The following is a 16,605-nucleotide window of genomic DNA, read 5'->3' as shown; positions in this document are numbered from 1 at the left end:
TTCAAAATTTGAAATTTCAGTGAAATTGAATAAGATGCTGATCAGCCCAGGTGCTCTATTATTTTGAGTGAAAGAAATCTAAAGGAAGGTACCAACTTTTCTGTCAGTTGCTCAGTTTCCTTATAGTAGCACTCACTGGGCGGAACAATGTTGGTCATTCCATTTTGATCTTTGGCAGAGGCTGCTGTTGCAGGTTCTTTTGAAGTGTCATTCACTACCAGCAGCCTTTTCACCCAGGATGTCACCATTTATCTTTTCTTGCTAGGCTGATACAGGAACATTTTTTTCCCAGTAAATACTAGATCGAGTAGCTGAAAGTTTCAGTCTCCCACATTCTGACTCATAGCAATCACTTCATCCACTCAAAACTGTTAGCAAGTAGCTCTGACTCCTGTTAAAAAAACAAAACAAAACCTAGTAATTCTCCACTGGCAGATATTGAAAGTTGCGTCAATTTCCATAGATAGCTTGATAGTTCTTTTATGAAGAAAGGAGAGACTGTGATCCCTGTTGCATTGATGTATTCGTGGAGTCACTCTGCTGATGGAGTTATTCCGGATGTACACCCATTCAGTGGAGATCAGCATCTGGCCCAGAGTGTCCTGTGTTACCCCTGGATTTACTTGAGCCAGAGATTTTATTTGAATGTGCTTTGAATTTGGCAGTCCAGTCTTCATTAACAGATGGCACCCTTCTCATCAGAATTCCTCTGCTTTAGTATCACTGAAGTTGGCCATTGGGATGCTTTGTCAGGGCGTCCAGAACTGTAAGCCACTGTATTACCCTTTGCCTTAGGAAGAGAAAGCTTTACAGGAGCTTAAACTGTGTGTCAGCAGCTTGTCTACCTCCCCAGCAAACTCCTCGAGACTCTGCCAGTCTCAGCCTGGCATTGCAGGTCACTGTATAGGACCTGCACTTTAATACACTGCACTGAGACGATTTTATGCTAAAACCAAACAAAGGTTTATTAATAAAGAACCACAATTTAAGTAATAGTAACCAAGGATAATAGAAACAGACAATGGTTACAAATAAAACAAAAATAAAACATGCCTTCCAGTGTCTACAACGTAGCGAATTACAATCTTGGTTTCAGGCAATTTCTAACTGAGTCAGTTCCCATCACCTTCAACCCGCATGGCTGTGGGATTCCATCTTTCACAGATTCAAAGAGTACAGGTCTCTTGGTCCCTTAAGTGATGGATAACCAGAATGTCTTTTTGCTTCTCCTTATATTCCCTGAAGTTCATTGTCTTTGCCTTCAGAGCCTGGGGTTCAGATTCCAGTCATGCTCGTTTGTTTTCCAGCAAGCTGGGGCCCTTTTCCTGCTGGTTTGATTACTCTATTTACCTTAGATGCAAATGTCTTTTGCTTGTAATGAGGCCATACTGTTGTCTCCTTTGCCTGTTAGCTTGATCACTCTGTTTACCACAGAGGCAAATGGCTTGCAAAGCTTGATGCTGGCAGACCGGTCAATATACCTTCCTTTCTCTAGGACAAACCTGCTTATCATCTCTACTTGGATTGCTTGGACTCAACATATTTTAGTAACACGTTTCCAGCACACCTGCATAACTCTTTATATGCTCACTGTACATATATTGGACAAGATATTAATGACCAGAGTGTCACTAGTTTTCATATGGTAGCTTACAAGATGCACTTTAGATAAATATTATGACAAAAGGGTGTGATGTATAGTGAGTTTGTCAGACATGGTAACAATTCTCATTATAGAAGGTAAACACTTTGCCTGTGGATATTGAGGGACCAATAGGGTCAATAGCCATATGGTCCTTGCAGTCCCTTCTAACCCTATTGTTCTGTGAGTCAGACTGGCTGCGATTCAAACAATGCTGCCTAGCAGAGTTTGTTTGTTAAGCAAAGACTGAAGAGGGAGAACACTCAACACAGTGAAGGTTTCCATATTCCTTGTTTAGGAAGGCAGCATTCCTGGAAGGAAATATGGGCTGAGATCTTTTACTAACTCATGTCTCTTATGAAGTGGGAAGATTCTGGAGGCAAAGGCTAAGGGCTTGTCTATGTGGCAAGTTAATGCACAGCAAGTTGGGGAGTAAATCTACTGCACACTAGCTTTATGCACACTAGGTCACCATGTGGACCCTGCTTTTTGCAGTAAAGGCACTCACGTCAGAGGGCACTAGGGAGCTTTTTGTGTGTGGTAGCAGGGTTCCCAGGGCCAGTTAGTGATAGAAGGCGAGTGCGCTGTCGATTTACACCCTAACTTGCTGTGCACTAATTCTCCATATAGACAAGCCCTAGTACAAAGTACCCCGTATCCTATTATCAAGTCAGTTTGAGACCAGGTGAATACAAATTGGTGAGACATTAAAAAGAAAAATCTGATTTTTAACATTTAAATCCCGATTTATTTTTAAAAATAAACCTATTTACATTGAAATTTGAAATTGACAATCTATGTTAAGGCCTAAACTTATTCTAATCTATTAAAATTAAATACAAAAAATTTTAAGCAGTACAAGTTTGCTGCCAAGGTTTTAAGAAAGTCAAACCCTGAACTGCTTGAACTCACTGGCTAAGCACCTGAAACAAGTGTGTGTTTGAAGCGCTAACCTGGCTTTTGACAGCAGTAGCCCTTTCTGTCAGTGCAAAGAGAATATTTCTCCATTTCAGTTTATTCATCTAATTCAGTTCAATGACTAGTTCATTCAAAGTTAAGAAACCAGTTGGGAGTTGAAAAAGCAAGAAAGCTTGTTTACTCCAGAGATGTATGAATAAAAAAGAAGGTGTGGGAGAGAGATCTACTAGTACTAGAATCAGGAAGGACATGGTGACCAGAAACAATCTGTTCAATTAATTAACTATGGGTAATACACCTTTGTTTAATAAAAGCAGTTAGTTTTAAATGCAAAATGTGTTTTTACAAACTTTTTGTTATGTATCCAACACATTTAAGGTGGTTTTATTTAACAAAAAAATGCTTTTTGTGCATTTTAATCAGATTTTTAATTTCCATCCAATTAAAACTTGGCACAGATCATAAATAAAAATTAATCATCTAGTAAGTAAGAGATGCATCATTCACTATTTTCTAACTGATAAAAAATAGAAAAACTAAGAATCTGAATAAATTAAGCTATATAATTGCTTCAATAAATGTGTGTAGATATTGTATATCCTGCTGGTTAGCAAAAAGGTGACAAATTTAACATAACGGCTACATTTAGTTGCAAATAACATCATAATGGTCCCTTCTGACCTTACTATCTATGAGTCTGTGTTTTAATGGTTACCAACTACCAAAAATTAACGAAAATAACTGAAAAGTACAAATGCAAAATATGATTAAAACCGATTACGTAAATCAAGGTTTCCTGCTTGCTAATTAAAATCAGTCATTTTAAATTGCTTTGATTTAAATCAATCCACCCTGGTTTGAACAAATTAGCCAGACTCGTAAATTAACAAGGGTTCTTTTCATTTTATTGCTGTTATGGTTATGGTAAGTGTTTATTTTTCTGGCAGTATTTTACTTTCCTGTAATTGCTAATGAAAATTGTCCAGCAGTAATGGTCTGATGAGTCACAATCCGATATAGAGAAGAGCTCTGTTGGATGCCCACAGATGGATGAGACAGAATCATGTTTCGGAAAGCTTGGTTTCATGCATTATGTATTGTCACTTTGCAATGGTATGGAAAGAATCTGTTTCTTTAATCAGACAAGATCAGCACTGAGAGTTCCTGTTAATGTTTTTATGAGTTATTAGCATCAATGAAACATTTTTGATTCATAAATAATAATTATATGACCTGCACGGCTCAAACAATAGGAAAGGGTTGGGCAGACTGTGCTGCCCCAAAGCACATTACATCTTAAGTAGCTCCCTAACATGTAGAAGGAACATGCCTGCTACCACACATCTTTATGGGATAGCAGCTGATACCCCTGTGGGCCATAGGACAGCATGGCTCCAACTCCTCCTTGCCACTTTAAGGCACTGTGTGCCTATGGAGGAGTAGCGAGGGAATGGTTCATGCACTCTACTGAGCACAGAGAATGCAACTGAGCTGGGCCTTTCCATTGACTGTGCACAGGTCCCCTGCCATTGTATGCTCACTTAAGGGGAAGATTCACACCCATAGATTCCCCTCTGCTTGCAGAGCTAGGGAGCATAGAATCCTAGAAGTGTAGGGCTGGAAGGGACCTCAGCAGGTCACCTAGTTCAGTCCCTGGAACTCAAGGCAGGACTACGTAATAAACACCTGTCAGGTATGGTCTAGTTGTCTAACCTGTTCTTAAAAACCTCCAATGATGCAGATTCCACAACTTCCCTAGGCAATTTGTTCCAGTGCTTAGCCACCCTGACAGTTCTTAAGAAAAACTTCCTGTCAAACCTAAACTTCCCTTCCTGCAATTTAAACTTCTTGTCCTATCCTTAGAGGTTAAGCTGAACAGTTTTTCCCCTTCCTCCTTGTAACAACATTTTATGTACTTGAAAACTGTTACCATGTTCACTCTGTCTTCTCTTTTCCAGACTAAACAAACCCAATTTTTTCAATCTTTCCTCCTTGGTGATGTTTTCTAGACCTTTAATAACTTTTGTGGCTCTCCTCTGGACTTTCTCCAGTTTGTCCACATTTTTCCTGAAATGTAAGATCCAGAACTAGACACAATACTCCAGCTGAGCCGTAATCAGTCCGGAATAGAGCGGAAGAATTACTTCTCTTGCTTCCAACACTCCCACTAATGATCATCCCAGAATGATGTTCACTTTTTTTTCAACGGTGTTACACTGTTGACTCGTATTGAGCTTGTGATCCACTATGACCTCCAGATCCCTTTCTGCAGTACTCCTTCCTAGGCAGTCATTTCCCATTATGTTTGTGAGCAATTGATTATTCCTTCCTAAGTGGAGTACTTTGCATTTGTCCTTATTGAATTGCATCCTATTTAGTTCAGAACATTTCTCTAGTTCGTCCAGATCATTTTGAATTTTAATCCTATCCTCCAAAGCACTTGCAACCCCTCCCAGCTTGGTATCGTCCACAAACTTTATAAGTGTACTCTTTATGCCATTATCTAAATCATTGATGAAGATATTAAACAGAACTGGACCCAGGACCGATTCTTGTGGAACCCCACTCAATATGTCCTTCCAGCATGACTGTGAACCACTGATAACTACTCTCTGGGAATGGTTTTCCAATCAGTTTTGCACCCATCTTATAGTAGCTCTGTCTAGGCTGTATTTCCTTAGTTTGTTTATGAGAAGGTCATGCGAGACAGTATCAAATGCCTTACTAAAGTCAAGGTATACCACATCTACTGCTTCCCCCCCATCCACAAGGCTTGTTACCCTGTCAAAGAAAGCTATTAGGTTGGTTTGACACGATTTGTTCTTGACAAATCTCTGTTGACTGTTACTTGTCACCTTATTATCTTCTGGGTGTTTGCAACTTGATTGCTTGATTATTTGAGCCACTATCTTTCTGGGTACTGAAGTTAAGCTGATGGGCCTGAAATTTCCCAGGTTGTCTTTATTCCCCTTTTTATAGATTGACACTATATTTGCCCTTTTCCAGTCCTCTGGAATCTCTCCAATCTTCCATCAGTTTTTGAAGATAATCATGAAATGGCTCCGAGATCTCCTCAGTCAGCACCTTGAGTATTCTAAGATGTATTTCATCAGGCCCTGCTGACATGAAGATATCTAACTTGTCTAAGTCATTTTTAACTTGTTCTTTCCCTATTTTAGCTTTAAAGCCTATCTCATTTTCACTGGCATTCATTATGTTAGATGTCCAATCGCTACTAACCTTTTTGGTGAAAACTGAAACAAAAAAGTCATTTAGTACTTCTGCCATTTCCACATTTTCTTTTATTGTCTCTCCTCCCCCACCCCCGATTGAGTAATGGGCCTACTCTTTCTTTGGTCTTCCGCTTGCTTCTAATATATTTGTAGAATGTTTTCTTGTTACCCTTTTATGTCTCTTGCTAGTTTGATCTCATTTTGTGCTTTGGCCTTTCTAATTCTGTCCCTACATGCTTGAATTGTTTGTTTATATTCATCCTTTGTAAATTTGACATAGTTTCCACTTTTTATAGGACTCTTTTTTGAGTTTCAGATCATTGAAGATCTCCTGGTTAAGCGAGAGTGGTCACTTGCCATACTTCCTATCTTTCCTACGCAGTGGGATAGTTTACTCTTGTTCCCTTAATAATATCTCTTTGAAAAACGGCCAACTTGATTGGGCCTTGTGTTATTCTCTTCCAGTTTGGAGTCTTCCAGCTATTTCTTATATTGAAAAATCATCATCAATGAAGTCCATTGGTAGGAAATGGAGAGCATTACACTGTGCTAATGGAAGAGCAGGATGGGATTTTTGTCAAGAAAATGGCTTTTCAGCAGAAAATGCTGATTCATCTAAACCAAAACAGTTCACAGGAACGGTTTTGACAAATGTCTTGTTTCGAAAAAAATTCAAAGTTGTCACAATGACCTGTTTTGATATTTTTTAAAAGAAAAATTCCAGGTTTTAGTTCAAAATGACTTTGTTTCAAAAGTTAAGCTTAGTGTAGTTTTAAAAAGAGTTCAAATTTTAAAAAAGAACTTTTTTGAAACTGAACTATTTGATGGTTTCAAACTGATTGAATGGTTGATTTTGTGATTGTTGGTTAGCAAACATTTTCAAGATTTTGACTTTTCATTCTGAGTCAGGGTGGGAAGAAAATTCAAAATCTCAAAAGTTTTCCTTGGATGGGAAAACCATTTTTCACCCAGCTCTAATTAACAGTACAATATTATACATTTCTTTCCCGTCACGTAGTATAACTTAGTGTAACAAAGTATATCCACTCATCCTAAATGTACAGAAAATCAAAACTATTGGCACCTATCACTGTGGCTTGTGTGCACATTCCCTCTACCTCTGTCTGTCTGTCAGAAAGGAGAAAATCACCCTCAAAATTCAGACTAAAAATAAGGTGCAAATTTTTAACAGTGAGGGTAATTACCCATTGGAACAATTTAAGGATGAGGTTGATTCTCCATGACTTTAATTCATTAAATCAAGACTGGAGCCCAGATCCTTAAAGGTATTTAGGTACCTAATGCCCATTGATTTAAAAGGGAATTAGGTCCCTAACTACTTTTTAGGAGCCGGGCCTGGATGTATTTCTAAAAGATGTCCTGTAATTTGAATAGAATTTATGGTCTTGATGCAGAACTCACTGGGTGAAATTCTCTGGGCTATGTAATGCAGGAGGTCAGACTAGATCATAATGGTCCCTTCTGGTCTTTAAATCTGTGTATTGATTTTTTTTTTTTTTTTAGTTTGTCTAAATTCAAACAGCCTTTGCTTCCTTTGTAAAATAAACATACTTTCCCGGTGGAGTAAGTGGCCAGAAGAAATCAAGTACAATATCTTATTAATAAAAACAGCAGCGCTGTTTGTCTGTTACATGCCATATATTCTTGCCTGATTTCTTGCCATTCATGGATATTCCACAAATTTGCCATCAGAACATAACCTATTCTGCAACATGCTTAATTGCCAGATTGACAGCCCCAGAGACTGAAAGGCCTTTATCAAACTGGGGTGGTTTGGGCTGTTGCAGTTCAAGGATCCTTGCCTTGTCACGTCACCATGATTAAACTCTGAACTGAGGGAGCTCCCCCACGCTGATGGGTAAGTCAGTTCTTGACCTCGCTGCTGAGTCTTCCAGTGAAGATGTCGATTGCTCAGGTGGTTTTTGTGATATGGGCATCTGCCAACTTGAAATTGGATGGAGACCAGCGACTGGCTTCACAGAGCTCATTCAACAGCACTCAAAAGGAACCAGCTTCCACTAGCAGTAGGCTGTCACTTATACTGTGCAGTCGGTGACTTCAGTCTCTAGGGCTATCAGTCTGACGCCTTTCAAGAGAGCTACATTCGGTACTGAAAGAAACAATCGATTAAAGAATATAATGTAGTCCAAGTAAGCTGTGTACATACAGGCATTTAGAAGGAACACTACTGGTGTATAAACCCCCACTATGAACAGCAAATAGCCTCCAGCCAGTTCCCACTCTTCTGGCTTTTTTTTAATTGAAAATCCCCTTCTTATCAAATATCTATTTTGCAAGCTGATCACTGATGTATGGGCTGAACAGCAGGTGATGCAAATCAGCATTACTCCATTGAAGTCAGTGGTTCAACACAGATTGACACTAGTTGAAGCTCTGCTCGAAGGGTGAGGCCCCTACCCAAGAAGTGGGGAGACCTGGGTTCAAGTCCCTGCTTTGCTATTGATGTTCCGTGTGACTGTGGAACAGTCAGTCTCTTTGGGGCTTCAGTTCACCATCCAGGAAATGTGGATAATAGCACTTCCCTGCCTCAGTGAGCTGCTTTGAGGAAAAATGCATTATTCTGAGGTGCTCTGATATGACAGCCATGGGCATCAGATAGACAATGTAATTACTGATGGAGTGGCACTCTGATGAGCATTCAAAGGCATTTCAGCTGTGCTAGCCACTATCATAGAATCATAGAATATCAGGGTTGGAAGGGACCTCAGGAGGTCATCTAGTCCAACCCCCTGCTCAAAGCAGGACCAATCCCTAATTAAATCATCCCAGCCAGGGCTTTGTCAAGCCTGACCTTAAAAACTTCTAAGGAAGGAGATTCTACCACCTCCCTAGGTAACGCATTCCAGTGTTTCACCACCCTCCTAGTGAAAAAGTTTTTCCTAATATCCAACCTAAACCTCCCCCACTGCAACTTGAGACCATTACTCCTTGTTCTGTCATCTTCTACCACTGAGAATAGTCTAGAACCATCCTCTTTGGAACCACCTCTCAGGTAGTTGAAAGCAGCTATCAAATCCCCCCTCATTCTTCTCTTCTGCAGACTAAACAATCCCAGTTCCCTCAGCCTCTCCTCATAAGTCATGTGTTCCAGACCCCTAATCATTTTTGTTGCCCTTCGCTGGACTCTCTCCAATTTTTTCACATCCTTCTTGTAGTGTGGGGCCCAAAACTGGACACAGTACTCCAGATGAGGCCTCACCAATGTCGAATAGAGGGGAACGATCACGTCCCTCGATCTGCTGGCTATGCCCCTACTTATACATCCCAAAATGCCATTGGCCTTCTTGGCAACAAGGGCACACTGCTGACTCATATCCAGCTTCTCGTCCACTGTCACCCCGAGGTCCTTTTCCGCAGAACTGCTGCCTAGCCATTCGGTCCCTAGTCTGTAGCGGTGCATTGGATTCTTCCGTCCTAAGTGCAGGACCCTGCACTTATCCTTGTTGAACCTCATCAGATTTATTTTGGCCCAATCCTCCAATTTGTCTAGGTCCCTCTGTATCCTATCCCTACCTGCCACCGTATCTACCACTTCTCCTAGTTTAGTATCATCTGCAAATTTGCTGAGAGTGCAATCCACACCATCCTCCAGATCATTTATGAAGATATTGAACAAAACCGGCCCCAGGACCGACCCTTGGGGCACTCCACTTGATACCGGCTGCCATCCAGACATGGAGCCATTGATCACTACCCATTGAGCCCGACAATCTAGCCAACTTTCTACCCACCTTATAGTGCATTCATCCAGCCCATACTTCTTTAACTTGCTGACAAGAATACTGTGGGAGACCGTGTCAAAAGCTTTGCTAAAGTCAAGAATCAATACATCCACTGCTTTCCCTTCATCCACAGAACCAGTAATCTCATCATAGAAGGCGATTAGATTAGTCAGGCATGACCTTCCCTTGGTGAATCCATGCTGACTGTTCCTGATCACTTTCCTCTCGTGTAAGTGCTTCAGGATTGATTCCTTGAGGACCTGCTCCATGATTTTTCCGGGGACTGCGGTGAGGCTGACTGGCCTGTAGTTCCCAGGATCCTCCTTCTTCCCTTTTTTAAAGATGGGCACTACATTAGCCTTTTTCCAGTCGTCCGGGACTTCCCCCGATTGCCATGAGTTTTCAAAGATAATGGCCAATGGCTCTGCAATCACAGCCGCCAACTCCTTTAGCACTCTCGGATGCAACGCATCCGGCCCCATGGACTTGTGCACGTCCAGCTTTTCTAAATATTCCCTAACCACTTCTTTCTCCACAAAGGGCTGGCCACCTACTCCCCATGCTGTGTTGCCCAGCGCAGCAGTCTGGGAGCTGACCTTGTTCGTGAAGACAGAGGCAAAAAAAGCATTGAGTAGAGTAGCTTTTTCCACATCCTCTGTCACTAGGTTGCCTCCCTCATTCAGTAAGGGGCCCACACTTTCCTTGGCTTTCTTCTTGTTGCCAACATACCTGAAGAAACCCTTCTTGTTACTCTTAACATCTCTTGCTAGCTGCAACTCCAGGTGTGATTTGGCCTTCCTGATTTCACTCCTGCATGCCCAAGCAACATTTTTATACTCTTCCCTGGTCATTTGTCCAATCTTCCACATCTTGTAAGCTTCTTTTTTATGTTTAAGATCCGCAAGGATTTCACTGTTAAGCCAAGCTAGTCGCCTGCCGTATTTACTATTCTTTCGACACATCGGGATGGTTTGTCCCTGTAACCTCAATAGGGATTCTTTGAAATACAGCCAGCTCTCCTGGACTCCTTTCCCCCTCATGTTATTCCCCCAGGGGATCCTACCCATCAGTTCCCTGAGTCTGCTTTCCTGAAGTCCAGGGTCCGTATTCTGCTGCTTACCTTTCTTCCCTGTGTCAGGATCCTGAACTCGACCAACTCATGGTCATTGCCTCCCAGATTCCCATCCACTTTTGCTTCCCCTACTAATTCTTCCCGGTTTGTGAGCAGCAGGTCAAGAAAAGCTCTTGCCCTAGTTGGCTCCTCCAGCACTTGCACCAGGAAATTGTCCCCTACATTTTCCAAAAACTTCCTGGATTGTCTGTGCACCGCTGTAGTGCTCTCCCAGCAGATATCAGGGTGATTGGAGTCGCCCATGAGAACCAGGGCGTGCAATCTAGTAGCTTCTGCGAGTTGCCGGAAGAAAGCCTCATCCACCTCATCCCCCTGGGCCGGTGGTCTATAGCAGACTCCCACCACTACATCACTCTTGTTGCTCACACTTCTAAACTTAATCCAGAGACACTCAGGTTTTTCTGCAGTTTCATACCGGAGCTCTGAGCAGTCATACTGCTCCCTTACATAGAGTGCTACTCCTCCACCTTTTCTGCCCTGCCTGTCCTTCCTGAACAGTTTATAACCATCCATGACAGTACTCCAGTCATGTGAGTTATCCCACCAAGTCTCTGTTATTCCAATCACGTCATAATTCCTTGCCTTCACCAGGACCTCCAGTTCTCCCTGCTTGTTTCCAAGGCTTTGTGCATTTGTATACAGGCACTTGAGATAACCTGCTGATCGCCCCTCATTCTCAGTATGAGATAGGAGCCGTCCCCTCACAGACGTTCCTGCCTGTGCTTCCTCCCGGTATCCTGCTTGCCCACTTACCTCAGGGCTTTGGTCTCTTTCCCCCGGTGAACCTAGTTTAAAGCCCTCCTCACTAGGTTAGCCAGCCTGCTCGCAAAGATGCTCTTCCCTCTCTTCGTTAGGTGGAGCCCGTCTCTGCCCAGCACTCCTCCTTCATGGAACACCATCCCATGGTCAAGGAATCCAAAGCCTTCTCTCTGACACCACCTTCGTAGCCATTTGTTGACTTCCACGATTCGACGGTCCCTACCCCAGCCTTTTCCTTCCACGGAGAGGATGGACAAGAACACCACTTGCGCCTCAAACTCCTTTATCCTTCTTCCTAGAGCCACATAGTCCGCAGTGATCCACTCAAGGTCATTCTTGGCAGTATCATTGGTGCCCATGTGAAGAAGCAGGAAGGGGTAGCGATCCGAGGGCTTGATGAGTCTCGGCAGTCTCTCCATCACATCGCGAATCTTAGCCCGTGGCAAGCAGCAGACTTCTCTGTTTTCCCGGTCAGGGCGGCAGATAGATGACTCAGTCCCCCTGAGGAGAGAGTCCCCGACCACCACCACCCGCCTCCTTCTCTTGGGAGTGGTGGTCGTGGAACTCCCAACCTTAGGACAGTGCATCTCATGCCTTCCAACCAGCGGAGTCTCCCTCTGCTTTCTCCCCCAAGACGTATCATCTGGTCCACTCTCCGCAATGGTACCTGTGGAGAGAACATGAAAATGGTTACTTACCTGTGTCTGCGTTGCTGGTACCTGGACATTCCCCCTTCTTCTTCTGGAGGTCACATGTTGCCAAGCTTCTTCACTGGCCTCTTGGCTCCGCTGTGCAACCTGCTCTAAATCTTTAGAGCTTTGTGCCCGTAGAAGCATATCCTGACTTTTGTCCAGGAAATCCTCAGATTCTCGTATGCAATGCAGGGTCGATATCTGTTGCTCCAGACCTTCAATCTTCTCTTCCAATATGGATGCTAGCTTGCACTTTGTACAGACAAAGTTGCTTCTGTCCTGTGGAAGAAAGACAAACATGGCACATCCAGTGCAGGCCACAATAGCTGAACGCCCCCCCTCCATATCACCTTCCTGCTACGAGCTTCCTCAGAGAAGCTGGCAAGATGTAAGCCTCACTGGGCTCACCCCAGGCGAACTCCCAGGCAAACTCCTGCTGTGTGCTGCTCTGCTGTTCCCCGCTGCTCAGCTGGTCCGCCGCCGCTCAGCTGGTTCGCGGAGCTCTGGCTATTTTTAAACAGCCAGGCTTCCCTGAAACAAACAGACACCCCCAATACCCGCCCCCTGCAGGCTACCACCCAATCAGGCACTCGCTCAGGCTTTCAAACTGCGCTCCCAGCAAACACACACTCGGATACTCACTCAGCAAACACACACTCGGATTAAGAAGTCTGTTATTCCAGCTGAAAAATAGCCATGCAAACACCACAAATGATGCATTTTGGGTGTGTTTGGTTAGCATTTGACCCTTTATATGCAATGTAGATTCATACTAAAACACTGCGTTTTCTACAGGGCTGAAACACAGTGTCCAGCATGACAATCAGTTGACGTTCTTTCATGTCTGTGTCGGTATGAAATTGCAGACATTATTTTGTCAACAACAGGAAGAAAATAAGTCCTTTAGAGAGCAGAAGGTGCTGTTGACAAGCCTGAATGGCTAAGAGTCTCATATAGAGTAAGACAGAAAATTATTGTGATGTTCAGACAACACATACGCCCATTCAGCAGGAAATGCGCTCATAAAATATCCCTAAAACAAGGCCTGAGGTTGCTTAAGACTTGCCACTCCAGGCTCATGACTACTTGTAAATGGATGCGCCAGTACTTTGCAATTCATATGCATTATTTACTAACCACAGGCTAACGGTGTGAACCTAACTCAGCCTGGAGAGCACTTAGTCATACCAGGGACCCATTGAAGTCAATGGGCAAATGGGTGTGTGTAAGCACGCCCCGGCAGGAAAAAAAGCTTCACAACTTATCCCTAAACTGACATGTTATTCCTGTAAAACCAATGGTATCTGCACTTAGCAAGTAGTGTCATGGCCTCTATCGTTAACATGATTACAGCTACAGCTGACCCAACTGTAGCATTTGTGATAAAGTATTTACATTGCTTTAGAGTAGCTAAACAGCTGTAATACCTACGTTTATATAATGAAAACATGCAGCAGGAGGTAAAGGATCACATCATTTTGGCTTATGTTTTTGTAGAGACAAACTCAGATTCCCTGTACCCTCATCATTAGTCGTCAAAGCCCTGCATGTTTGTCTAATATGGGCCATTTGGGTTGTATTGATCAGTCTTGTTTTCGCTTCCACTCTCCGTCATTTATCTATCAGCCAAAAGCATTTTTGACCCCATTCTGAAGCTTGAACTTATGGCTGACATGCTTTTCCTGGTTAAAACCCATGTCTCCAGTCAATGTTCATGAAAGCTGCTGTCTTGACAGCGCAGGCGAATGACGCCTTCTGGGCAACCACTACTGCAGCAGTGGAAGTTACCCACGTTGTCTTCTCAAGGGTCTCAACTGTGCCCCAGCAGGATCAGCTCTTGACTAGAGCTTCCAGTCTCCTTGTTCTTTCACTCTGCGAGTACCAACAATGGAGGCAATTAGTCCCAGTGGGGGATGGGGGGAGTGTCATTGTTTTGAGGGTGATGATGTGGCTGGTTTTGTTGGTCTTTTTGTAGACTGATAGCCTAGCGCTGACTTTCTTTTGGCTGACCTATATCGGTGGCCCATTCGACTACACGCCTCCAAAATGAGCATGACCCATTCTAGCCAATGGGGAAAAAACAAAACTAAAAAAAAAACAAAAAACCACCTTTGATTGTTTATTGCTGTTGTCATTAGTTTAACTCTAGGTATTTGTTGATATCACAGATGCTGGGAGCTCAGTGCCGGCGCTATCAAATGGATTTACCAAGCACCGATATTAGCAGCCATTGGGGTAGGTTTTATACATGCGATGTAGCGTAAATAGTTTATTGGTTGTCTGATTTTTTTTAAAACTCTCTGGCTTTGCTGTAAACGACACAGGTTCTGAAGTGAGAGTGGGGATGGGGAGGGTGGAATGAGGAGCAAGTTACCTTAGTCTCTCAACTAACTCTTGGGATCTATCAGAAAAAGTGACTCAAGAAATGAAGTTGATCAAGCTGAAGCTTTCCCTAGTGATGGATGAATGAAGAGTCAGCAGTTAGACTCTGTTCACATAAACGCTCCAAATTTCAGATCCTTTTCCTAATTATTGAAATCTCTTGAGTCTACAAAATTGGCTGGAACTTGCCCGAAAACAGATGTTCTCATGGAATTTCCCGTGCTTCCTGTCCAGGCCAGGAATAACATAAGAACAGCCTTTGCGTCAGGATTTAATCACTTCCTTTATTGGTCCTATCCAGAAGTGTAAAAACGGGTGACAATGAAAAGCAATTTAAAAATAAAGTTAATCCAACTTTTTGTTTTTGAACCTCAAGGAGAACGTTTAGGGCAAAAGCTGTAATGGCTTCTTTTTTTAAAATTCCAGACTGAGAACACTTTGTTTACGATAGCTGATAAAAATGATCATATTCAATTGTAGGCCAAGGGTTACCTTTTCAAAATCACGTGAGTCCCATTTTCAAAAGTATATGGGAAATGAAAGATCTTCTTTGCAGTTTCAATCCCCGTGCCCATATTCTCAATCTTAAATTTTAGCCCTTTAACATTTCGTGCTAAAGGGAATGGCTGAAAAGCACAGACTGGGGCAAGGAAGATAGGAAAGTGATGTGTGGCTCCAGGGGCCAAATCATGCGGCTCTTCCATGTGCGAAACCCTCATTGAAACTACTGGGAGTTTGATATGAAGGTAGATTCTTCAGAGCGGATAATGCTAATGAGTCCATACTTTTGCTTTTAGAATTGTAGTGCTTGTATCCACAATGGCCCAAGTCCTGGGCAGCATTGCACAACCCAAGTACTGCACTTGGCACTACTCTTTGTTACCGTAACTTGGCACACAAATAATAAACATAATAATAATACGGCAGCTGGACCTGCCAAGTTTCATGCATCTCGTGATTAATCTCATGTCTATATTTATATAAAACCAGTATGTCATAAATCTCATTCATGTTCTGTATATGGCCCAGTTTTTGACACACATGAAAATACTTGATGATTATAACTTGAACAATTTATTCAAATACAGAATTAAAAAGACTGGCATTTGCCAATGCATAGGGAAAACAAGAATTATGTCTCCATTATCCTACTAATTAATCTGGCCCATAAAATAAATATTATATTTAAACAGAATGTAGCTGTACACTCCCCTGGCATAACTTAAAAATAATTTAAAAATATTCCCCAAAATAGCTAAAGCACAGCAGGGCGATCCAGTATAACCCACCATCAGCAACCCCAGCATATTAAAAACATAAATACCCTTTCCCCACCAAAGCTTAACTTTGCAGCATGCCGTGAGGATCAGTAGTAGAGCTGGTTGGACAATTTTTGGTGGGGGTGGAGACGGGGGCGAGGGCAGTGTCAAAAATGGCCTTTTTAGGAAATTGACAAATTTCTTGACCTTTTTTTCTCCCAAACGGTCCTGGTGTTTTGAACAAACATAGAAAACAAAAATGTGGTGTGTGTGGGGGGGGGTTATTTAAGTTTTTGAGATTTGATTTATCATTCTTCCTGTTGGCAACATGGGAAGGGCGGGGGGGCAGAGAAAGGAAAAATAAAAAAAGTCCCAAACGAAAAATTTTCTATAAAAATGTTAAAGAAAAAATTTGGAATAACCCAAAAATTGTTCCTTTTCTAAACCAGCAGAACAAATAACACTGTGCTATTTTCATGACATGGTTCTCACTTTCTGATCATGTCAACTGATCAGATTTGGTCTGTTTCAGACCATTGAGTTGGGATTGAATTCCAAAGCCATGAGGCCAGAGAACACTCAGCCAATTGCCCTTTCTTATTTATACCAGCGTAGCTTTAACTGCAACACCTCTGCTGAGCTCATCTATACACTGTGCAGAGCCTGATGTGACACCTTAAGAACACATGAAAATGGGATTTTTTTTAAAGGGCTGCTGCATACTGAATTTTCATCGTGCATCAACCTAACCTGTCAAAGGTGCTTCTGTAACCAGGACACATGCATCCTTACACAGTTAATTTTGTTTGCTTCAGGAGAAGCAG

At 42.4% G+C, this 16,605-nt stretch overlaps 1 protein-coding gene across 1 annotated transcript in view; it reads left to right on the top strand.

Annotated features, from left to right (window-relative positions):
* The window catches only part of PTH2R (parathyroid hormone 2 receptor), a 94,059-nt gene that overhangs the window by 64,311 nt on the left and 13,143 nt on the right, over nt 1–16,605 (top strand). The window contains exon 9 of the mRNA XM_074968033.1: nt 14,309–14,375. Coding sequence (XP_074824134.1) covers nt 14,309–14,375 — 67 coding nt within the window. The remainder of the gene's footprint in view (nt 1–14,308; nt 14,376–16,605) is intronic.

Source organism: Natator depressus, chromosome 11 (assembly GCF_965152275.1).
Source record: "Natator depressus isolate rNatDep1 chromosome 11, rNatDep2.hap1, whole genome shotgun sequence".
Classification (NCBI taxonomy): domain Eukaryota; kingdom Metazoa; phylum Chordata; order Testudines; family Cheloniidae; genus Natator; species Natator depressus.
Note: the sequence above shows the minus strand (reverse complement) of the source record. Positions and strands in the feature narration are given on the sequence as shown.